This window comes from Rhea pennata, chromosome 1, assembly GCF_028389875.1.
Source record: "Rhea pennata isolate bPtePen1 chromosome 1, bPtePen1.pri, whole genome shotgun sequence".
Classification (NCBI taxonomy): domain Eukaryota; kingdom Metazoa; phylum Chordata; class Aves; order Rheiformes; family Rheidae; genus Rhea; species Rhea pennata.
This window is the reverse complement of record NC_084663.1, coordinates 207,488,446-207,513,342: the sequence shown is the minus strand read 5'-3', so window position 1 is coordinate 207,513,342 and position 24,897 is coordinate 207,488,446. Positions and strand designations below refer to the sequence as shown.

The 24,897-nt window shown below is 38.9% G+C and overlaps 1 protein-coding gene across 2 annotated transcripts in view; it reads right to left on the bottom strand.

Annotated features, from left to right (window-relative positions):
* GRM5 (glutamate metabotropic receptor 5) overlaps positions 1-24,897 on the bottom strand; it is a 257,276-nt gene that overhangs the window by 10,571 nt on the left and 221,808 nt on the right. The window contains exons 7-8 of one of the 2 annotated variants that reach the window (XM_062578011.1): positions 15,138-16,077; positions 417-512 (exon numbers count right to left, since the gene is read on the bottom strand). In XM_062578011.1, the coding sequence (XP_062433995.1) occupies positions 417-512; positions 15,138-16,077 (1,036 nt within the window). The remainder of the gene's footprint in view (positions 1-416; positions 513-15,137; positions 16,078-24,897) is intronic. The other variant, XM_062578020.1, reaches the window with a different exon arrangement.

Genomic DNA, 24,897 nt, shown 5'->3' with positions numbered 1-24,897 from the left:
CCATCACTCCAAAGGTATTCCAGAGCTGCTTACTAGCTGTTTGAGTGCTGTCTCTCATATTTAAAGTTTCTCCTACCCAAAGCACTATATTACAACAGCATCACACAGGACATGTAGTTCTGATCACTCAAATGAACATCGTCAAATGAACATCATGCAGGTCTTTTTGCAGTTAGATGGAACACAGAAATCAGCAGTGGCCAAGTGTTTTATTTTCTCTTTTTTCTTTTCTTTTCCTTTCTTTTCTTTCTTTCTTTCTTTCTTTTTTTTTTTTTTTTTTTTTTTTGACATACTATATGAGATGTACAAGTATTACAGTATTACAGATAGAGGATCTGGGCTAGCATTGTCCCAGGGCTGCTCCTCTTGTTCACAGACATACCACACTGCCCTAGGACCACTTGCTGTTTGCTTACCTGGTCATTGTAGCTCTCCCACCATTCCCCATACTCCCTTTTGGGGTGAAACACTCTATTTCCGACTTGTGCTGGGCCAGTCTCCTGCCTTTGTACCTAATAAATCACGACAACAACAGGAGCAAACAGAAAGAAGTGATTGCGTGCTCAGCCTTGTGTGACAGCCGCTGTGCAAAGGGCCATGCACATGAGTGTTACTATGGCAGTGGTGGGATACGGTGCAAGGCTGCCTTAGAAGTGGTGGAGCAGCAGCATAAAACCCCAGATCTCTGTTTAAGTAAAATGCTTACCAATTTTGCGTATACAGGAGTAGCTAAATAACGCTACAGAATAGGTAACCAAGCAATCTTTTCTCTTTCATATTTTTGGAGGTAGACCAAGAGGTGCAGGCCAAATAGATTAAAGGCAGCAACATGTAAATTAAGGAGCAATGAAAAATCTGCTGGTGGGGTTACTGGTCACATTTTTTTTTCTCTGATCCTCCACCTCTGTCACACTTGATTTGTTCTCTTTATTTGTAAGAGCAAGACGTCATATAGCTGATAGTTTGGATACACTTTGACTAAGCTACTGTAGACACAGCAGATGTCCACATCCAAGCTTGTTGTCTATGCTTCTTAAAGGTCAGTGAAGGGAAACAGAGACTTCTCAAGCACAGTTCATGGCACATAACCCTAATGTGCTTTTTTTTCTCTCCATCAGGAGGCTAGATGACTTGCTGAGGAGTAGACATCAAAATCATCTGAAATCAACCCCAATCATACAGCCCATTTCAGCATGGTGTATGTTTAAAATGAACATCCATGCTTTGTACTTGGTTGAAAAATTCACTTGGATAAAGTTTAATACCTGATGATCTAATTAATGCCTGGGTAGCATATCAGCATAAGACCTGGTCATCATTTACTTTCTGAGCACTTAATTGAGATGGGAGCATTGTTGAGGCCTTATGCTGGCTTTCTTCCCAGTGGTGAATTTCATCCTAATTGTATAAATTCTTGTGCTAGCTATTGAAATACCTATTTAAATGCTTGAATAAAATTTGGACAAAATGCCCAACATAGACTCCTTCTTTTCAAATATTGCTTGTGATATTCCATTCCCAGATGCTACAGCCTTCATCATTGTTATATAATAAAACTCTATAAGGGGAACCTGTTTATTTTAACACTGCTAACACGATAGAATAAATGCCTTATTTAGTGCTTATCTCTTAGGCTGACCTAGATAGCAATAGATAGCAAAAGATAGCAAAATCTTGAAGACAACAATCTTCTAAAAGAGAAATAGCCCAAATACAGAAGCAGCCAAGCTGAACTTGGTATGCAGCTGGAGTAGATCCTCAGAGGCAACACATGTTACAGTAAATAACTTAAGAAGAAACTTAGTGAACCCGAGAGTGAACTGGAGACAGTAAAATGATATGTGCTCAGTGCATAACAATCCTTTCATTTACAAATTACAATCTTACTGAAAGGAAGAACAACAGGAGCTTTGCCAAATGGCTATGAAGGTTTTTAAGGCAATCCGGAGCGTGGTCTGTGCAGTGCTCACAAAAGGCATGAAGCTCACGCAGGATACACACATATTAAATGGAAGCTGATGCCTAGAGTAGAGAAGAAAGTGGAAGGACTTAGAGTGTAGATAAATTCACTGAAAAATACAAAGGAAGTCAAACTGGATCATAAAAATTCAATTGGGGTAGCAAGAAAGAACAGAAAGAAAAGAATTCATGGAAATTTCACAAGAAAGAAAAGGAAACAAAGTTCAAGTGAAGGCATTAGATGTTATTGAAGAAAATCAAGTTTAGGAAGAGTGGGAGGAAAATAGGGTTACGTTTAATCCTAGTAATCAAAACAGGTATTCTGTAACCAACAAGACAGAAGAAGAAAAGACCAAGACTAGGAGAGGGAATTTGGAGAACCTAAATATTCACAATAAATTGAAAAATAAAAAGTAGCCTGCAGAAGGAAAGGAGAGATAAATGACCTTAGTGACTACTTCTTGAAGAACACCCGGTTAGGGTGCTTGAGATCTGGATATAAAGAAACCCAACAAATTCCCAGTTCCTAGTTATTGACCTAAATGCCACTGCCATAAAAATAATCAGAATGTATCTCACAAAGATCACAAGGAACCTCTCCATTATTACCATTCAGTGAGGAGCAAATTAAACCATCATAAGAAGTTATCAGAGATTTCCTCAAAGCCTTGAACCATAACTACAGTTCCATGGCTGCTCATTTAGTGCTAAATAGTCACCCATGAAAACAGTGACCAGAGCATGCTCTAATCCACCTTTTAATGGGGAAAGTGTATCTAACCTCTGCACAGAAGCTGTGAATTACCTTTCTGGAGAGGAATATCAGAGGTCCTACATAATAAAAGGTTTTCAACATTCAGAGGAAATAAGGACATGATTTTGCCTCAGAAAGTTTTGCTTTAGAAAAATGTCAGGGTAGTTTGCCTCTCTCCTAGTTGTTAAAAACAAGGGATTTCTTTATATGATTTAATTTGAGGAGAAAAAAAAACCTCAAACTTTCTATATAGTTGTCATAATAAATGCTAATAAGAAAATGATTTTGTATTTCAGCTGATGTGTGGAACAGGCATAAACCATTGCAGTGCACTCAGTATTTGCAAGTAGATTTCTTTTCTGATAGTTCATATTCGGACTACATATTGGTTACAAAAGACGGTGAGAAGAACCTGTATTTGTGCAGAAACGCAGCTTAGAAACCAGTACTAACAAATTCTATTGAAGGCTTTAAATGATTTTGGTTGTTTTGAGGATTTCACTGGGGCCTTTGGGTGTGGAGTTGTGGGTTGTGTAGGATTCAGGATTTTTTTTTTTTTTTTTTTTTTTTTGCACGGGAGTGAGTTACCTTAAGAACAAGTGTTTAATAGTACAGGCTAACAGGTTTTGTAAGACCAATCAATGACAGGAAATTTGAGATAATCCCCAGTAGTTCAGTCACTGCAGTGCTTGTCTTTTTGCTGAATGTTTTGTCACACCACTCCACCTTGCACAGCACTGCTCTGCACTCTCCTGTGGGCATCAGTCGAGAGACAGGAACCTACTCCTGGACTGAGGAAAGTGTGTGTGTCCTACCTGGACTCTTTGTGTACTTGGAACTTTTCATATGATACGGGGCAGGAAACACCAGCATGACCATTCAATTTTAGAAGAATGTTAGACCTTGTCCTTGCCTTCTTTGCCTTACAACAAAACTCCTGTTGTGGACTAAAATTAATTCATGTTCTAGGAAATAAAAGAGGAATATGGGACTCAGTATCCCGAAGGAGACCAATAGCTGTCCAGTGACAACTCTTTAATATTATTTTTTGATCCCAACTTTTTTTTTTTTTTTTTTTTTTTTTTTTTTTTTTTTGAGTGGAGGTGCTGGCCCCTGTATAGACAGGAGTTAATAGCCTTTACTATCTTATCTGACTTTACTATCTGGCTTTTCTTAGATTATCTCTAGACTTTAGGTCCATGTACTGGTATCCTGGTGGTCCTGACTCAATGTTAGGGTGAGACCCAGATGCACCCACAGCCCATCTTGTCCATAGTCTCCCCTGGTTTCCATGCAGAGGACCTTGGATACCTTGACCAGGGGCAGACTGCAGCGTACTGTAACACATCCCCTATCCAAGGTGGTTGATGGTTGGTGGGCCAGACCTAGAAGATGTGCTATAGCCCAAATTTCTGCACAGTCCAGCCTAAGACTTTGTTGAGAAAAGGTCTGTGGTTAGAATGTAGATAGTAGCATACAGATTCTCTTAAAAGGCCTACATTACACCGGCTTAGAAAGACTACCCAAACGACAGATTTGCAATAGCAAAAATTGAGATAATCTGTCCTCATAAGCATTTACCATTGACTAGAAACTGGATTTTGCTCTTAGACATAAAACTATCTTCCCTTTTCCTCCTTTTTCTTCTTTTTCTTTTTTTATTCTTTTTCTTTCCCCCCCCCCTTTTTTTTTAACTAAAAAAGCTAAGGATATCTTTGTTCCTTGAATATGGCTTTAATTCATTTGGGAATCACTTCAGATCTTTGGGGTCATTGATTCACGTGGTAGTGAGTTCCTCATGTTAATAATGAATTGTGTGCAAAAAATTCAGACTACAAAACAAATCAAACTAAAAATTTTAGACAAGCCTCTTCTTTTATCCATTTTGCATTAACATTCTCTGCAGGTATCCAAGCTCACCTTGCTTTTGTGCGTGGGGAAAAGGATGATTAGATAATATAAACTCTGTCATATACTATCTCATGCATCTCCTTGTTAAAAAAAAAAAAAAAAAAAAAAAAAAAAAAAAAAGAGCAGTCTGCATCTCTGCTCAACTTGGAGTGTTTCCAGAATCCCAGATTATCCTCATCCCTAGTCGCTGGAGTTCCTTGCCTGAACAATTTAATCCATTGTTGAAGCAAAGCAAAGCAAAGCAAAGCAAAGCAAAATTGTGTGAGGGATGGAGAACTGTCATGAATCCATATTTCAAATACAGTGTCACACCGCCCTGAAGAAATTTTATTATTTAGTGAACACCAAAAGTTCAATTGGCACCGTTCAGACACAGAAGAAGAGAGTAGCTCTGACCAAAATCTTTTTCTAATTGAAGGCAGGAATAACATCCTCATGAAATTGTACCTTGCAAAGATGGAAGAGGTGACATTTGCCCACAAACAGTTAAGAGTAGGGAGGATTTAGAGCCAAATCTGTTTGGAGGGCAAGAGCTAATCTTTAGAGGAGAGGAGAGGAGAGGAGAGGAGAGGAGAGGAGAGGAGAGGAGAGGAGAGGAGAGGAGAGGAGAGGAGAGGAGAACTATCCACCTCAGCTTTCATATTAGGCTAAAATAAAATAAACTGAAATACAGAATGAAAAACTTTTAAGCTGTCTATATATATATGTTACCGAACTCCAAGTTTGGCTGTCTTGAATAGTCACACTGCCTCAATCCTGTAAATTCTTTCTAGAGTATGCCATTTTATGGAGCAGAAACCTGCTTTGGAGCCCTAATCTCTCAGCATCATGCTACGGAGAGTCTAACTGGCCTAACATATCAATAAACTGGGGATTTGAAAACCTTAACAGTGTACTGACGGGATAGCGTCTCTTTGCTTTCTGTCACTTTCCATGAGTCTTTTCAATGTTGAATGTCACAGCATGTTGAATGTCACAAACCTTTCCAACTTTCCAGGACATGTTATGTATTTTGATTGTTAGATCTTATGCACAAGCAGTATTTTTCACCTGCAGTACTACTTGGTCTTGATATTGAGCAATGATGAAGATCCTGCATTTCATAGCAGCAGAGTTGATCTTTAGATTAGACAAGAGAATATATGAATTAAGATTTCTGCATAGTTTTAAATGGCTGAAGAATGAACTATATAGAATATTTAGCATTGTTACTGTATGGGCTACTTTGAGCTACAAACATACTGTGTCCTTGAAAATCAGTTCTTCAAGGTTGGTCATGCTATCTTGATAGTGCACCACACTACACTGACTAATTCAAAAGGGGTCTCAGCTTATTGTGTGACATTTTCCTGTTCATAAAGTAGCTAAAAGAAATTATATGTTATTAAGTATAGCGCTTTCTTCTTTTTACTTTTTTTTAAAAAAATCAATATAAAGATTGTTTGCTTAATAGCACCATTTTAGCAAGCAAAATTACTTTAAAGCCAAATGCACAATTTAATTCTTTTTTCAAATGCAGCATAATCCTTTTTTTTTTACAGCTTATTCTAATTAAGCAATCATATGTAATTGCAGCTGGTGAATTAAAATTACTTTTCTTGATGGAATGACACATAAAACATAACACTGATTCATGGGAAGAATAGACCAAAAGCAGAATATGTTTGTTTACCTGCTTCTGCAAGGGTTATTTTTGACATCTTGGACAAAATACTGTGTAGGATTTCTGTATAGTAGTGTCTTGTGTTACTCTATCCGGTCTATTCACTGTGTTGAATTTTTGTCCTCTCTTCTGTAGATATTTATAACTACAGATGCCATAAGGAGGTCTCATTACTTTATTCATTACTTCACTCATTGTATTGAAAAGGGAAGGTACATTTTATTTACTCTGAAGTAATGTAAATGCTAGAAACTCCGCAGTCCTTGTGAAATTAATGAATGGGAGAGGCCCTCTCTTTATAACATCCTAGCTTATATTTGAGTTTAACATGACGTTTTCAATCTCTTTTGGTGTTTGGAATCCCAGAAGATTTATAGCTAGAAAAATCATGAAAAGGAAGATCAGTTTTTAAAGACTTTTTTTGTAAGAAATAAGTCTCTCTTTTCTGATAGTTTTTATTACTATTTTATGCTATCCTGTATGTTTAGTATATTAATTTTATTTTTGTTTTCTAATATTTTGTGTCTTTGCTGCTTGTTTATTAAATTTTTAACCTTTCTTTTCTGCTACCTCATTATTGGATCATGGACTATAAAATGACTTTTTTTTGTCAACTTATGTTTATGTTATAAGCCATCAACTGGCAGCGTACTCAATAATCACTACAATATATAATGCTATGATCAAAACTAGAGAAAAGCAAAAGAATTTTGTTCTTTTACAGCTTACTGGACATATGGCTTGAGTTTCAGTCACAGTTGGTATAAAACATCTGTAAACAGAAACAGTTGGTTTCTCTCAGCTGAGAGAAACTCCAGTCACCACCTCATCTCCCAGTCTGCATCAGCTTCCAGTAGTCAAGTAGAAGCCCCGTTGTTTTTAATTCAAACAGGGGTTTCCACAGTGGCAGACTGGCCCATCTATTTGGACACTGGAAGGAGAATCTGTGTCCTAATCTTCTGGTTGTTCACCTTCAATGCAGTAGCATATCAAAATATGCTCTGGAAAGAACCAGACGTTCCTTCAGCAGAAAAACCTATATTCAAATGAGAAGTCAGTTTGCAGCAGATTCTACATCTTGCATGAAGAATGGACATGACACAGTCTGCATGACCTGTCTGGGTACTTTTCAGTAAGATTAATGAAGTCAATGCTGTTAAAGTAGACAGTGCCATTTATTTATCATCAGAAATTGAGGAGACAGATTTGAAGAGGAAAAAAAAAGTTAGACATTACTGTCAAAAAAATATCAAACTCCTCATGTCCTTCTCCGTGTAAAGATAAAAACCAAACTGCCAGGTTCTGTCTTCACTATTTCTTCCTTTTCTTTGTAGCACAATGGCAAGACTGCATTTTGCTATGTAGAGCTTATTTATCTAAGAATAGGCAGTAAATGGTTGACATTGTAATTTAATTTGCACAGTTCTACTATGAGAGTTGATTCACAATGATGGGGATGTGGTCTTAATAATATAAATAATTCAAAAAAATAGGGCTGAATGTATGTGCTCAGTTAATGCAGCCAAATAATTTAAATCAATCAATTAATACCTTAATTAAATTTGGTTTGAGGGGAAAAAACTCAAAACAACAACACTAGCACGGCATACAAATTTAAATTCATTGTAATCAGGGCATTCAAGAATATCAATTCATTATACAGGTGGAATGTTTTAGCTGCAATTTATCAAAATCTTTCCGACCTAATACCTTTCACTGAGTTTCATAAAATATTCCTCAGTCATTTCACAATATTTGAAGTTTCATTAATCACAGTATCAAACTTCAAAAAGACACCTGGAGTAAATTATCTAGGGAAAAATGAAGGACTCAAACCATTCAGTAATGTCACAATCTAAATTTTTGTAGCATATTAGATTAAAATAGCTCAGAATGATCCATTTGGGAACTGATTCATTAATAAATGCAGACTAATCAGTCAAAAGGATAATGACTTCCTCTGAAGAGTCAAAGATTTTTTCCTGCATGCGTCAAAACTCTTTTCTAGGGAGGCTGGGAAGCAAACAAATAACATCATGTATTATTATTACTAGGTTTCATTTTTGGAAAAAAACACCAATCACCTTTGAGCCAGACCTTCAATTCATGTAAATTTTCACCTACTCTAATGACATTACATCATGTAAGAGATTTACCCCTTCCCTCTTCTGCATTAGTCATCTCATATTTCAAAGTCTAATCACTGTTGTGCAATTTATATTTGCAGTTCACTTTCCTTTTAAACAGTATCTGTAGAAATTAACTTTTATTTACATGTAAATTCTCACTGAGATCCTTTGCCTCGCAGTAGTATCTCACACTTCATGTTTTAGACAGCAACTCGCTTTTCAACTTCCACTGGGTTTTATTACATTGAGATAAGCAATGAATAAAAGCTGATCAATGCTACAGTTCAAGGATGCTGCAGGTCATTTCTGTAATGTATCTGCCTAAGTATTAGTTGTCCTGATTCACATTCTTCAGTAATGTGGTTAGATCTCCATGCATACAAGAGTGGACCGAAATGACTAAAAGACATGAAGAAATTATTTGCCTGCTCTATAAAATTTCAGGAGTTCTAAAAGTGTTTCCATTTGTTTTCAGTGAGATAAAATCAAAACTGTAAAGATCTCTAAATGCAAGGCAAAAGCCTGGTGGATGGGACACTCATGCGGGGTCAAAGAGACCCAGGCTGCTATCTCCTCTCTGCCAGTCTAATTTGGGAAGACATTGCCCTACTCACTGGGGTAGAAAATAACTCTCTGCCTTTTCCAATCAGTGTATATTTTATACAAAATAGATTGTCTTCAATAGGCTCCCATGGAGAGCAATCACGCTGACGTAAGTGAGCTCAGTATGAGAGGTGATGCACCAGTCCCTAAATCTGAGCTCAATACAACTGAATTACCACCTCATATATATTGCCTCACATTTGTATAAGAAAAACTGAGCAAGCTTTAGCTAGCTGTGAAAATTGCAGAATCAGTTATTTATATGAGATCTGTGGCTGTTACTTTGTAGAAGGGGAATGTTGTGTTTTTCTTTGTTTTTCTGGCCAAAGGACATGATGAAGTTTTAGTGTGCCATGATGGCCATGCTGATGACCAAGACATTCTCAGCTCTCTGGCTGTAAAAATTGTGAGTACCAACCTAAAACCCATTCCCTGACAAAACTTCGTAAGCAAGAAGTTTTTCAAATGAATTTGGAGGAAAAGCGTAGCATTCTTTCATCGTCATTCAATATGTGTCAAAGAAATTGTTCACACTGCATATAAATGAACGCAAAATTGGCACCGGTACTGTAAAAAAGTGTCCCAGTAGAATATGCTGCAGCAGAAGCTCACAATCAATATCTTTCTCAATGGACATACATGTGAGGAATGCCAGTCAGCTTCAGCTTTCAACAAAACCCTGCTAGTTTTTCTCATACTCTGCTAACTCAGGGTGGTGAATTTCCTGGCATAGCCTTGCTGTCTGACTGAAAGCTCCATGGCAAATAACAGCCCTGCCTCCATCTCTCGGCCGCTCATCTCCCTGAGATACAGGGCACTGGAATCTCTTACCTTTATCTTTGAAATCACCATGCTGATACACACACATACACGCTTGATGTGATCAGAAAACATTTGATCATAGCTTGATGGCTGGGGCTCCAAATCTATCCAGCTGTTCATGGACAGGGCCTTCAACCAGTCAAAATTTGACATCTGGACAATAGGGATTGCTCTAATTTTGCTTTCATGGACTGTATCTTAGAGACCTTTGCGTTTGTGCATGTTACAGTACTGAAGGTTTATTTGAAGATGCAGGATTCCTGTTTGGCTAGACACTCAGTGACATCTCTGGGCTTTCCTAATTATACAGTATAACAGTAGTCAAAGCCTTCAAATGCTGCTGCAACAGCTAGTTAACTTGTGCCTGAAATTTTCAGTTCACTTTTTCTGTCAATGCTTTGAATGGATTTAGGTCAGAATCAGGATAATAGTTTTAAAAACTTCCTGTGACAAAGTGTTTTTTGAAAAATTTCAAATCAGGCTTTTGAAAGGTCATTTTGAAAAGCTGATGCTTAGAGATGCTTAGATATGATGTATGATTTTGGCTACAATATTTTTAAACCAGGAACGGCAGCTTCTATACTGATCTAAGGCTATTTTTCTTATTTAGTCCATCAAAATAGCTCTTGTTTGAACGGCAATAGAACAGATATAGCCAGACAACAGAGAAAAAGAGAGAGAGGAAAAATAGTTAAGAAACCCCAGCTGCTCCTAGCACAGTGTGATGGTAGACACCTGTTTTCAATACTTTTCATTATGACACAGTTAGGGACATTCTGATATAAACAATAATTAGAACCCAGCCAGCAGTCTGGGGGCTGAATCCAGCCCACTGGAAAAAAAATCCATCTTGCTCACCGTTTTTTCCTTGCAGGAGACAGGGAATAGCTGCTCAGCAGCACGTGAGCCTGACCAGTTGAGCGCTTTCTCTGCCACCTCTGCCAGGGAGGCACTTAGACCCTCAGACTCCTATTACTGTGCCCACATTGCACTTAAGAGAGGGAGAAGTGCCCTCAAATGGCATGTGACTCTTAGGTGGAAGTGAGAGCATCTTTATCTAAATTATGTTAAAAAAAAAAAAAAAAAAAAAAAAAAAAAAGGAAGGAGGGGGAAGAATTTATAAAAGATCCTACAAATTCTCGTGGTTCATCTGAGTCTGCTTTGCCCCTATGTCCTTCAGGGGAAGGAGAGCATGGGTAGATGAGGGTTAGCTCACTACAACAAGCGGTCCCCACTTTCGAATGAACCTTGTCATTCTTACCAGATCGTTCTTCTCTGCAGAAATATGCAGAGCAATGCCCAGTTCAGCAATCGCTCAGCAGCGGACAAATTTATTAAGGGGGCAAGATCGTACATTAACAAATGAGTAGGTAATTTGCTTTGACAACCACAGTTTATGTTTAATCATTTATGAAATACTGCATAATGGACCAAAAATGAACTAGTAACTCCAGGTGGAACTAAACATCACTGCTGCACTTGGCTATTAAGCTTTAATCTCAGAGATCTGCATGTTTCTTTGGATAAGCTTCTTAGAGGAAGTTGTAGAAATTGATCTACATCCCTTTTCTGTTGTCTAATATTATGCTATTCACACCTAGAGGGAGGAAACCTGCACAGTGCCACAAACAGTCAGCATATCTATCACTTTATCTGACTGTTGCTGGTCATTACTGTCTGCTGGAGAGTGACCATATCTGCATGCTTAGATAGCAGATTTAAAGTGCTGCTCAGCCTTTTTGTTTTGATGAATCATCATTTTCAGTGATTCTAACTTATTTGGGAAATGACAATATCGGCTTTGTTTCATTTCATGTAGGATGGTGCCTACCATCTTCTACCTTTTGAGAATTCAGTAGAAGAAACGCAGGAATCTTGCCTGTGTCATCACAGAGAAGAAGGCCAACTGACAGTTAAAAAAAAAATGAGATAGCAATGGTGTTTTCTGACCTCATACACCAGTTCTTGAGATGTCAAGGTAAGGTAAGTTTTTGCTCAACTAATTTATGGCCCTCCTACTCACTGTGAAATTATCTGGTAAAATTACAAGAAGCAGAAGGTCCAGAAACCCTCTACACTGATTGTAAGGTTTTGACTGCAGCTACACAGTGTTCTTCATGCTTCTTTGTGGAGCTGCTTCTACTCATGCTTGATTTGATAGTCCTACTTGTAAATGAGCCTCGAGTACGTTTTGGTGAGTACTGCTGAATCACAATAGCCTACATGAAATGGTTTTCATTTCAAAATATAACAAATAACCTTACTCTCTCCCTCTACTTATTTCAGTACGTGAAGAGTCTTTCCAACACACAGCCACAGTGTGCTGAGTTTTCTTAATTGAAGAGCAACCCATGCAAAAAGTAATTTAGGACTCTAACAGATGCATTACTTTATTTAGGCAAGAGCAGTCTTGTTATCTGTCATTTTGCAGCTGATGTGAAAGCTCTGAATGGAGCCTTGGCATTATCTGCTTGACAATGATTTGATGCAGTACTACACTGTGCTATAAATTAGTGTCAAGAAGGAAAATGTTAATGATAGGGGCCCCTCTATGCACTGGTGACTTAAATAGCATGTTTCTTTAAAATTCAACAATGACTCAATCTCTTTTAAATAACTCCCTCTGCACTATTTAAACAAAGTCATGTAGCTCTAGTGCATATTTCCTTTGAGTCTAAGTATTTCAGTGTTTACTTGAATAACTATCCAAACAAGCTTTTGAACCTGGTTCTGAATAATTCCCTGAAATATTATATTTTGTCCACCAACATTTCTTTCTAAGAAATGCTTGAATATTAAGTAAAATGATTATACTCTATTTGCTCGTGAGTTACAGTGGATAGAATTAAAGCTGAAAACAGCTTTCTATTCTGTCTTGAAGATGATATCAGACGTAGGTGAACTCCTGAGTAGCATTTTCAATTTACTCAGTACATTTTAAGGCTCTGCTTTGTTTTATTCTCTGCCACCAAAGAGGAACTGATTGGAGAGAATTCCTTACGAATGATGGAATCAATTTGCTCTTGGATTCCTGGACACTTCAGGAGAATACACTGCATGAGTACTGCTAAACTCACTGGTGCCATCACAGTTTAAACAGCTGAGGATTTAAACACTGCCTTTAGGAGCCTCTTCTCTGTTCTGGTTATAAGTACTGATGAATACTGTTGATGATGTGAAGGCTTTTCTCCAAGTTTCAAATTAAATGCTTTAGCTCTTTATATCCAGGTAAATATGTCAATATATCAGCTTTGTGCTGTTTTCTTCATTCCTACACACATAGCTGGCACTCTGAATGCTCTTCAGGGCTAAACACATTTCTAAGACATTGCTATTTAAAAAGACATGAATGTTGATGATAATCTGTCATGTTTTACTGATACCTGTCTTGACTGCATGTGTTACCTACATATTGAGGCATATACAGAAATGGAAATAGTCCTCACAAAGAAGAAAATACAACTTATCTGTTAGGATATTTAATAGCAGAGTACATTCCCCACTCTTCAGAACACAACAAAGATTTTAGAGAAATATTTATCAAAATTGGGCCTAAACAGATGAGTCCCTCCAAATAAGTCCTTCCCGAGCCTCAGACCTTCCCATCATCTATAACTTCATCTTGTCCAGGTAAAAGGTCACAAGATGACAAATAAGATCTGCAGAAAAAGTGAGGCAAAATAGAAATGATCCCAAAGAGGAAGAACGCACTCCTATTGAGGACATGTGTGAAGAATGCCTGTGTTAACCAGCTCAGAAATAGCCTTAGAGCTTCTAAGCTGAACATAGGTCAGCTCAAGTGTACAGGCAGAAGATGTAGAGAGGGACGTTTCAGATAGCCATTCCTTAAACTAACAATTCATAATTTTCAAACATCATTCTATTCTGCATCTGGAAATAGACTGGGGAAAAAAAAAACATTGTTTACAGATCATACTTATAAAATATTTTGTAACAAACTAGCCATTTCTGTACCAGTTAAAGATCTCTGAAAGAGAAGAGAAGTAGTAATGTGACAAAGACATATCATTTTGGCATAATCTGTGCTCTTGTCCTCCAGTTATTACTAATGAAATCTTCCTTTGAATGTAAATTGTGGTTCATAAAAAATGGAAGTATAAATTTGCCCTTATTCCATGCCAGCTCCAGTTACCACCACTGGCATATCTAGAAATATTCATATTATCAACCCTAAAATCCACACGTGTTTCAGTGAGGAAGGAAAACTAGCTACCTTTCACTTCCAGTCCAGAAATATGTAGCTGAAGAAAGACAAAACTGTTTCTCTGTACTTTCAGAATTCTTTGTTTATTCACAACCCAATTATTTGTATATAAACAACCCGATATCATTCCCATAATAACCTGTATCAAAAGTAAAAGGGATTATAAGAAGAAAGTAAGACACTGGTCTAGGTGCACCCATTAACATGTCTCTGAAGCTGGACAATATCTCCACTCCAGAGGTTTCCTTTCTCCTCAACATCTGTTTAATGTAATTTTTCTATCCTGAATATACATGTTGTCTATACACCAAATTCACACTCTTCTTTGTGAAGAAACAAAGAAATATCTGGCAAGGGAATATCTGGTCAATGTCTGGAAGGGTGTCAAGAATGGGACTTAAGAACAGCTGGATTTGATGGAGTTTGGAGGATGAACATAGAAAAAAGTATCAGAGATAAAGAAGAGAAGATAGTTAAAGATAAAAAGAAAGAAGGTAGGAAGAGAAAATACAAGAAAGGAAAATCAAAAGAATAGGAGAGAAAAGAGTCACATGAAACAAATCCTTAGAGGACTGAGAGTGGCTGCTCATGATGCTACTGGCTGCTCTACCTTACAGCATTAGCAACAACCTATTGTCTTACTATTACTAATAGACCTAGCTATTATCTCACTGCTGTGACGAGAGGTGAACGCAGTGGCTATGAAATTCATTCAGGGGAAAGAGATTCAAAACGAGTGCACTGAGGAAAAGGCAATTAGTTATATTTCTGGGAGATTGTTGGTGGCTTTTTTTTTTCTCCTAATATCTTGTTTCCCTCCCTACAAGTGTACAGTTGACACAGCTGGTACTTCCAGCCCTTTTTGCTCATCGCTCTCTGCTTTGTTTCTGCACAGCCTTTTAACTAAATCAGCCTTCACCTAAAACTTCTGCAGAGCAAACTTGCTCATCTCCTAATGCAGAGGTGAAGGAAATTAATATATTTCCCTTTGATCTTTCACTATTAGTATTATTAATTAAATCTCAGATGATCACACTTGCTTCCCCGCACTCATATAATAGCAAACTTTACCTAAGGGTTTCACCAGATGATCCCCTTCTTTTCCACAGGTTCACCAGGCTACTTGAGCGGCTTGCAGCTGAAGATGACTTCCCATCTCCTACATGCATGCGGACCACAGTTGATGTGGTGAATGCACTCCGTACATTCCTTTCCGGCTTAGCAAGGATGATATAGACCTTGGGCACAAACATACAGCCAAGGGCCACCGTGGCACTCAGGCTCACTGAGAAACACATGGTGATTATCTTGTAGTTGCTTCCAAAATATATTGGCACAAAAGCTAGCCAAATGATGCAGGTGGTATACATTGTAAAGGCAATATATTTTGCTTCATTGAAATTAGCTGGGACATTTCTTGTCTTAAATGCATAAAAGGTGCAACTCAGAATTAATAATCCATTATATCCAAGGGGAGTTACAACACCCAGGTTGGTGGTGTTACAAATCAGGTAGACCTCTCGGATGCTTGGGTAATCATGCATTATATCTGGTGGCTCCATTATAAAGAGAGCAACAATTATGCCTAATTGGATACATATCAAGATAAATGCAATAACCAGTTGGGCACAGGCACTCATGAACCTAGGTTTCTTTGTACAAATTTTCTTCTTGCTGCCAGCCAAGATTCTTGCAATGCGGTTGGTTTTAGTTACTAGAGCAGAGTAACTCATAGCTGGGGAGAGACCAATGCCAATTCGTTGAAGATAACAGTAAATCTGTTGAGGTTTTGCAATGAGACAGAAAGTGCACAAGTAACCCAAGCAGATGCCAGCTAGAATGATGTAGCAGAGTTCTCGGCTGGATGACTTGACCACTGGAGTATCACGGTACATTATGAATATAGCCGTAACAAACAAGGTGGCCAGCAGACCCAGGCACGCAAAAACAACTGCTGCGATGGGCTCAGGATCGCCCCATCTGAGATACTGGACCGGGATGAGGTCACAACCTATAGAAAGAGAGAGAGAAAAAAAAAGGTAAATTGAAATATGTAGGAGTGGTATTCTTTAATGATACACTTTTATAATTACTCCTGATATTTCTCTCTTTTTTCTCTTTCATGAATGTGTCATTAACATGGTTGCATCCTAAAATGATGTTGACACCATAGCATGATAAATATTTTTCAGTTACAGCTTATTTCAGTAGTATGGGTCATCAGTTTGGAGTTTTAGATGATGACTGCAAAAAAAGGCCAAACTAATTAAGATAATCCATGTCTTATCACTGAGGGATTTTAATTTTAAATTATTTTAAATGTAATAATTCATAAATAAATTTCCTAATCAAGTGTCATTACTTTGGTGCAAAATGCTCCACAGTTGTCTGCATACTACATGTACTTCAAGAACCAGATGTCAATCCTGTTAATTGAATTACATACTATGGGCAATACTGGTACTTATTTCATTATTGTGCACAGGAATTTTGTGATTTCTAGTTGGTATGAAAAAGAGCGCATCTTTCTCAGAAATGTTACCTTTAGTCTAACAAATATTTTCTGGAATCGGAGTTGCAGATGACATGCAATTCTTCTCACTTTATCATTTATTCAAATTTTTGAGACTTCTGGGGAATTAAAGCCTCCTTTAACTCAAGAAATCAAACAATGCCAATAAATTAGTGTCAAAGCCGAATTGAAACAGTGCACTCCCTTATAAGGATACTTTTTTTCAGTTTAGGTATTGGTTTAAGTAAGGACTTTTTTTGTACAAGTGTCATAGAAAGATAAAGCAACAGACATGAGTAAATGTTGGCAGAAAACTTGTTGCTGGCATCCTTCCTCCACCCTTCCTTCCTGTGTGCATTGTAAAGCCTGGGTACTGCTGGAAGCCTAAAGAAGGAAGAAGGGGAAGACATTGCCACTCTGGCACGCAGCCTCTTAGCAGAAGGCTGACACGTCCCTGCCAGTCAGGGCAGGACCTGCTGAAAGGAGGTGACAAGGAGAAGGGAGTGCAGGCTTTTCCTTCCCTTGTACTTTTATTTAGCTCTGCTACCTTTGTTTTCAAAATCTAAATGACCATATAAAGGAACACTCTCAGAATCATGTTGCTGTTGTTTGCCCAGGTCTAGATTTTTGGCCTCAACAGATCAGCTTGACCCTTGGTGAGAGGTGGCAAGTGACTTCACCCCATGGGAATAGGGTGCCAGGCACATTTCTGTTTTCAGCAGTGAGGGTAATCAGGACAAAGCACTGTCTGAAGGGCATCTGAAAGCCAGGTAATTCAAATTAATTATGGAATCTGGAATCTCAGTGACCTAATGACCAGGAATAGACATTAGGGCTACAATTTGGGAATTCCTATATACAAGGTGTATGCTTTACTTTTTCCTTTAATTTCAGTGGATCTTACTCCCCCCCCCCCCCCAAGGCTGTCAATATCACTGACATTCTTAATGGTTACATTTATTCCATGGAAATAATATTAGTCCTAAATCCTCTCTCTTCCTAAAATAAATAAATAAATAAATAATATATATATATGTATTCTACACTATTCTATAATAGTTTGTATTCTGCAATGAATATTACCAAAATATGATTACCTACAATATGCCAGTATAATCAATAGATTGTGTAGCAAAGATACTGGGCGGATTGTTCTGTAGTCTTTCAGAAGTGCTAAAAGGATTAGAGTCACCTAATCTTTCACATTAGTGTAGTTAAAGGATATGAACTTACAGTCACTCTAGTGTAACAGAATTTTGTTCTCGGTTACTAAGTGCAGGTTAATTTACCGTTCCAATTTTAACTGCTTTTGTGCGAAAACCTTTCTGTTGAGATAATAAAGTTATTGCCATGTCTTAATGTAACAAAGACATTTAGATTTCTATGAAACACTCTTATTAGCATTAATTGAAGATACCCATTTGACTCCTGTTGATTTTAAAGACTTTACTTATTCAGAGTGAGGGAGACATGGGATTTCATTCTGACTTCATCAGAACTATTATAGCACAGCAATAACAATATTAGATCCAATATATTATGCTGGTGAGAGTGGTGGAAAAGCACATCAAACTCAACAAGCATACCACAGAATCAGTAAGGTTGGAAGGGACCTCTGGAGATCTAGTCCAACCTCCCTGCTCAGCAGGGTCACCTAGAACATGTTAGACAGGGTTGCAGCCAGGCGGGCCTTGAAGATCTCCAGAGAAGGAGACTCCACAACCTCTCTGGGCAACCTGTGCCAGGGCTCCGTCACTCTCACAGGGAAGAAGTTCCCCCTCACGGTCAGGCAGAACCTCCTGTGCTTCAGTTTCTGCCCATTGCCTCTTGTCCTGTCACATGGGACAACTGAAAAGAGTTTGTCCCCGTCCCCTTGACACCCTCCCTTCAGGTACTTGTACACATTGATAAGATCCCCCTCAGGCTTCTCTTCCTCAGGCTGAAGAGGCCCAGCTCTCGCAGCTGTTCTTCACAGGGCAGGTGCTCCAGCCCTCTGAGCATCTTCGTAGCCCTACGCTGGACTCTCTCCAGTAGCTCCATGTGTGTCTTGTCCTGGGGAGCCCAGAACCGGACACAGGACTTGAGATGAGGCTTCACCAGGGCTGCGTAGAGGGGCAGGATCACCTCCCTCCACCTGCTGGCAACACTCTTCCCAATGCACCCCAGGAGACCGTTGGCCGCCTTCGCCATAAGGGCACATTGCTGGCTCATGGTCAGCTTGTCATCCACCAGCACTCCCAGGTCCTGCTCTGCAGAGCTGCTCTCCACAGGGTCAGCCCCCAGCTTGTGCTGGTGCCTGGGGTTATTTCTCCCTAGGTGCAGGACTCTGCACTTGCCCTTGTTGAACCTCAGGAGGTTCCTCTACACCCAACTCTCCAGCCTGTCCAGGTCTCTCTGAATGGCAGCACAGCCCTCAGGTGTATCAGCCACTCCTCCCAGCTTGGGATCACCAGCAAACTTGCTGAGGTGCACTCTGTCCCTTTGTCTAGGTCTAGTTCATATGCTCTGGTGTGTGCAGATTGTGCCCCATATGGGTTCTGCACCAAGAAGTTTTATGACTAAATGACCTCCAAACCCATTTCCTGTTTTACCAAAATTCAATTAATGTATTTTGGAAACAATTTATTACTCATCTATAATACTGCTATAGAGTCCTGAATAGGAAATTTGAAGAAAAAGAGTCTTTATCTGTCACCTGGCCTCTACATGCGTGCAGTGATAGAAAGGCTGACTTTTACACGGTTCCTAACATTGCAACAGAAGTGAATCATAGCCAAGCATTTATCATCAATATCAGACTATTTCATGCCTTTCTTGCTTTATTACTCTTTTACATTCTCTTAATAACATTCCTGAGAAAAGAATTGAAAATCTGGCCTATTTTTTTTTTCTCCATAATTAGGTATACTTTACAAGGAAAATGCTAAACTGTGTAATGATTTATTCCTCAGTTAAGATTTAAGTACTGGATATTCTTCATAAAGCAATGATTGGTGAGGTTTTTGTATAACAGCTTTGCAACTGATGGTTTCTGACAATGGCACTTTTCAGAAAGAAACAATTGGATCAAGTAAAAGAAATATGTAGAAATAGCACCATGAGTCTTTTAGTTAGGTAGATGCCTAAGATTAGACCAATGTAAATGTTAAAAAATATGTAACACACAACCTCATCCCTAACCCCTAAATATGACTATGCTCAATAGTCATTTGGACAAGATCCTGTCCCACAACCCACCTCTTACACTTCATCAATATCTCCAAGCACCTGGAAGGTCTTCTCTCCTGGCTAGCTCAGAAACTGTCAGTGGAACAGAGCCAGCAGCTGTGCCTTTTGGTCCCTGCAGTGTGCTGAGGCAATTTTTGGCTTGTGGAAAGGCTGTCAGGAGCCAGTCCAATTTGGAGCAAGTGTAGAGTTGTTCTACTCTGCGCTTAAGAGTGCACTGGTTCTAGGGCTGGAGGCCTAGTAAAATTGACAAAACTTCCTCTGTGGTCCTGAGGCCAGAAACACAGCAAATGGGAACAGGGTGCTAAAAAAATAACATGTGAATAGCAAGACAATCAGATATAAAAATCAGTCATTTTTAACATGCTAGAGAAATGGAGTCCAATGGGAGTCTCTTAACATTAGCAAGATTACATTAGCTGAATACATTGTGTACTTACTCTATTAAAAAAAAAAAGTAATAAATTACAAGCGAGGTTTTATAAGGATTTTCTGTGGGAGGAAAAAAAAGATTCTTGTGTTTTGAAAATATATTTGACCACTCCATGACTTGAGTAAATTATGCCATAGATGAGGAAAGCGGAGAACTTGAAGGCTTGACCACTGCCATAACTCCATTAGTACCCTGTACAAATTCACTCTGTGCTCTCTCTGTGAACTTTTTCCCACCTTTCATATTGCTTTAAAATTTGGTCATCTGGTGGAATAGTTCACAGATACAGAGCACTGTATTATTAGTCCCTGTTTTCTGGGGATTTGATCACACCATTTTTTTAATTTGTTATTATAGCCTTCACACCTAAGAGACCTTACCAGGCATGCCTTCAGCATCCATAAAATGGTATTAGCTTAGCACTGAAAATCCTGTTCATGCTAGGTAATAAAACAGGTAATTAAACCAGTTCCAAAGGTAAACATGACAGGCAAAGGCCTGTGAGCAGGACGTCCTCAGGAAAGTGAAGGGACTTCAGTGACATCTACTAAATGGATGTCGTGAGCTAAAGCTCACTGAATCTGCACATGAAGGCTAAAACTGATTGAAAATTATGATTTTTTCAAAAGACCTAATATTTTCCAGTGAGGTATAGGATCCTGGACATGTGTATAGGATCCTGGACATGTGTATTAAATATCCTGACAAAAGACATGGGTTTCTTGTTAACTTTTCATAGACTTTTTCAAAGACAGCCAGAAGTCCAAATGCCAAGGCTAAAACCACTCTAATCTAGCAACATCTAAGCTTTGAATGAGAATCTTCACACAGGTTTTAGCATGCATTATTCAAAGTATATTGATGTCATGCTCTTTGATATTTTATATTAATGATTCTGAATATTTTCCTATCCATAATTCCAATGACTGGGATAAGGGAAATCTTAATTAGTCATTTGGGTTTTCACATATAGAGAGAGGAGATGCAGGAAGGTAGGAGTCAGAACTGAAATCCCACTGCAGCTGGCAGTTTTCTTAACATGAGAAAATTTTGGATAAAATCCAAAATTCTTGCCCAAACAGACAAGGCAGAAAGGATAATTAATCTTTCCTCTCCTAAGTGCTTTCTAAGAACATCAGCCCCACAGACATCTCATGACATATGTACCATCTGAAGCAAGTATTAATTTGTGATGATTTTACCTATAGTAATTTGAATTATTATTATCACCAGTTTTCTGCCCAGTTCTGTCAGGAGCTTTCATAACTCCCACACTACCAGGGCATGTAGAAGTGACCATGTGCTGCTTTCTGGGTTACTCCAGCTCCCAGGCTGGCACATTTACCAAAATTGCTAGCAAAGGCAGATCTGCACAGTCAATGGAGGCAGCTGAGGAGTGGGCACATGGTTTTTTGCCACCACTACAGAGCAGGATTTGGGATCAATAACATCCTAAACTGTGACAGCTGGGACATCTGTAGTAGTTGTGCTTGTAGTAAAGGGCAAGGACAGGAATCTTAGAATAATACATTTAAGCTACTCTGTGACCACATGGGAATTTTTTCCTTGATTACACAAATGAAGAAGCTGCTCAGAGTGAATGGAGCAACTGATGAATTGTAGCAAATGAGTCTATCTTTATGTTATCTTTGATGCTTTGATTTTAGTTTCACCAAAAAATGCTGGCTCCATGAGTTGTAAATGCTTTATTCAAAATATGTTGTGCTCAGCAAACTTATCCTAAGCTAAGGCACAAGCCCAGGTGAATCCTGCTGACTTTCTTGACAAGTCTCCATCCAGCCCAAGAGCCTCCAAGGGCTCCTTGGTGAACTCAGCATCCTTGGACCAGCCCACTTGAGCTTAAAGTGCTGCATGGCTAGAGCTGGAGACCTGGGATATAAGCAGACTAGAGGCTGAAGACAACATCTTACCTGGAACAAACAACGGAGGGAAGAAAAGCCCAGAAACCAAGCAACAAGGAAAGATAATGACAGTCAGAGATCTCAGTTACAATATTACCACTCATCCTCATCTGTTTTTCCTCAAGGGGCTGATGTGAGAGTGGCTTACAGAAATGATTAAATTTGATTTGGAATAAAAAAATAAGAAAAAAAAAGAAAGAGAAAAGGCAGGGCACAAAAAATCAGTGTGAAAATCTGACATTATCACTGCTGATGTATATTTATAATAATGAAAGCAATCACATAAAAACTGTGTCCTTTTACCCTCTGCCTGAATTACAGTGACACAAATTATGGTTAAAAGCAAGATTTTAATAATGTTTCAGTAGCAAAATCAATGTCAGCACAGGCTGGATTCTGTTCTGCCTCACGGTCACAACTGTCAGGCAATTACTGAAATTACTGATGGCTTTAACTTTAGTACAAGTGATGTTCCAAGAAAGCAGTTTGATGGCAGCAAAGAGTTACAGTTTGAAAAAATTGCAGGTGTAGAAATGGATGATGTTGCCGCTCAGGTAGGTAGGATCCAGCACGCTCAGTGCCTCGGACGCTGGTGGCCTCTGCCGCCGCCCGGACCCACACTTTGCAGGAGGGGACGATCGGCCCCTCCAGGAGACCCTGAGTCCGGGCATCGCCAGTGCTCTCGGCCTGGCTGGTGGTTTGCTGACAGCTGGCTGTCCCAAGCCATGCCCAAAGCTGAGACACAAGTGACAAGTGACTCCTGGGCACTGTCTATCTGCTGCTGACCTTAGCGACAGGATGAGCAACTGCCCTCCAGATGTGGGAAACATTCGTTTCTGCTTCTCAGTCCAGACTGGCCCAAGCTTGGGCTCTAAAAAGAGCATGTTTTGTGTGGGATACAGCATCAGAGTTATCAAAGCCTTTCTTAAAAAAAAAAAATAGAGATTTTTTTTATATCTAGTCTTTCTGTTCGAGGACTGATTGGATTCTCTAGCTTTTATCTGGCACTTTCAGACAGGAAGACAGGACCATAATGACAATATCCTAAGTTTATTTTGCCTTATGAAGTGAGAGCATTTTTTCTAACTATAATAAAAATACGTATTTCTGATGTTTAGCCCTATCCATGAATGACAGAGAACTTCAAGAACTGTAGAATATTTTCACCTATTTTCATCTGAATCCAATTAATAAAATAAAATAGCCAGCATATTTAGAGTACACAAGGAATGAGAAAAATGTCAGTATAGCCTGAAGACAATTCAGGTGTCACTGAAATTAATATAATTTACATTCCTTGCTGTCTCTGAAGTCACCAGATAAAACCTTGTTTCTGTTATTGTGTGCTGTCGTAAAATCATATAAAAAGAGGATAATCATCTCTTTCCCACCTCAAAAACCTCCTTAAACAAACACTGGGCCAACATGTTCCTGCAGCCACTGCCAAAGCTCTGGGAGGCTGCACAAAACCTTCCTGGTCTTCCCAAGCTGCTCTTTCTGAATGCAGAAGGCTGTGCCCTCAAAATGATTTGGGTCTCCTGGAGAACCAACAGGCAATTCTTATTCACCCACCAAAAAATTATTTGCATCAGAGTTTGGACTAGGCATGGAAAAAAAATCTCTTTGTGTCTAAATATATCTACTCCTCTTCATCTCTTTATCTTCCCTCTACTGGGACTGTCATGCAATGAAGTGCTTCGAGGAACAGTGAAGGGGTTGGCACGTACTTCTGGACCTAAAACTCTGAGCTTCTCCTGCCGCATCTCTAACGTAATTCATCTCAGCCATATTAGCCATATTGATTGCTGCTATAACATAAGGGCATCACTAAGACTACACACAGGGGAAGGAAGGGAGGTTAGAAGGTACATCTTGACACTATATCAGAAGGAAAAAATGGACTTGGGGTGCAAGCCAGGATGGTATAGAGAGATCTGGGGAAAGGGAAAAGGAGAATGACTAGATTTTTGTTCAGGGAGAAGTCTAGTACCTGGCGACGTGGTATGTGCAACAGACAAAACTGAAATTCTTAAGGAAATACAATATTGGCAGCTGACAACACAATATTGTCTTTCTAGCCTCAATTTCACTTCTAGATGGAAGTGGTATATTTTCCAGCAACTGGTTTAATCAATAAAAAATCTTGCTCCGCTTTGCCTTTCCCATTACCTTTAGACTCTCTATACTTTTCCTTCAGATCTCAAAGCTCTTTTTCTGTTCTGAAAATAACCTTGTTTTCTTACACATACTGCATCCCTTCCCTCTCCTTCCTCCTCAATTCTGATATCCCACAGATGGCTGGGAAAAAAAGGAAAAAAAAAAAAAAAAAAAGACAAACTCTTCCTTTCTGCCAGCAAAATCCCTCCATTCCACATTTTACATAATGAAGTCTGTGGCACAAAATATGTGCTGGTCATTGAGCAAAAGAAAGATAGAGCAAAATTTTGCTGTGTTAGCCAAGAAAGGATTTTTTAAAATAGTCGCATCAAAGTTCAGATCTCTGGCAAGCAGTTAGGTGCTGCTCTACATAGAAAACCTTTTCAGGTGCATGGCTGATTTACAGGGAGGCACAGAGTCAGGACTCTCATCCAAAGCTGATACTGCGAGGAAGACATATTCCAATGAGCTTTTTATATGTGTAGCCTTGTGGAGTTGACATTTACTAAGACATGGCTTTATCTAGCTGCATGCTGCAGAATCAAATGTGGGGATATTTCAAGGAAACTGGTGGATGCTTTG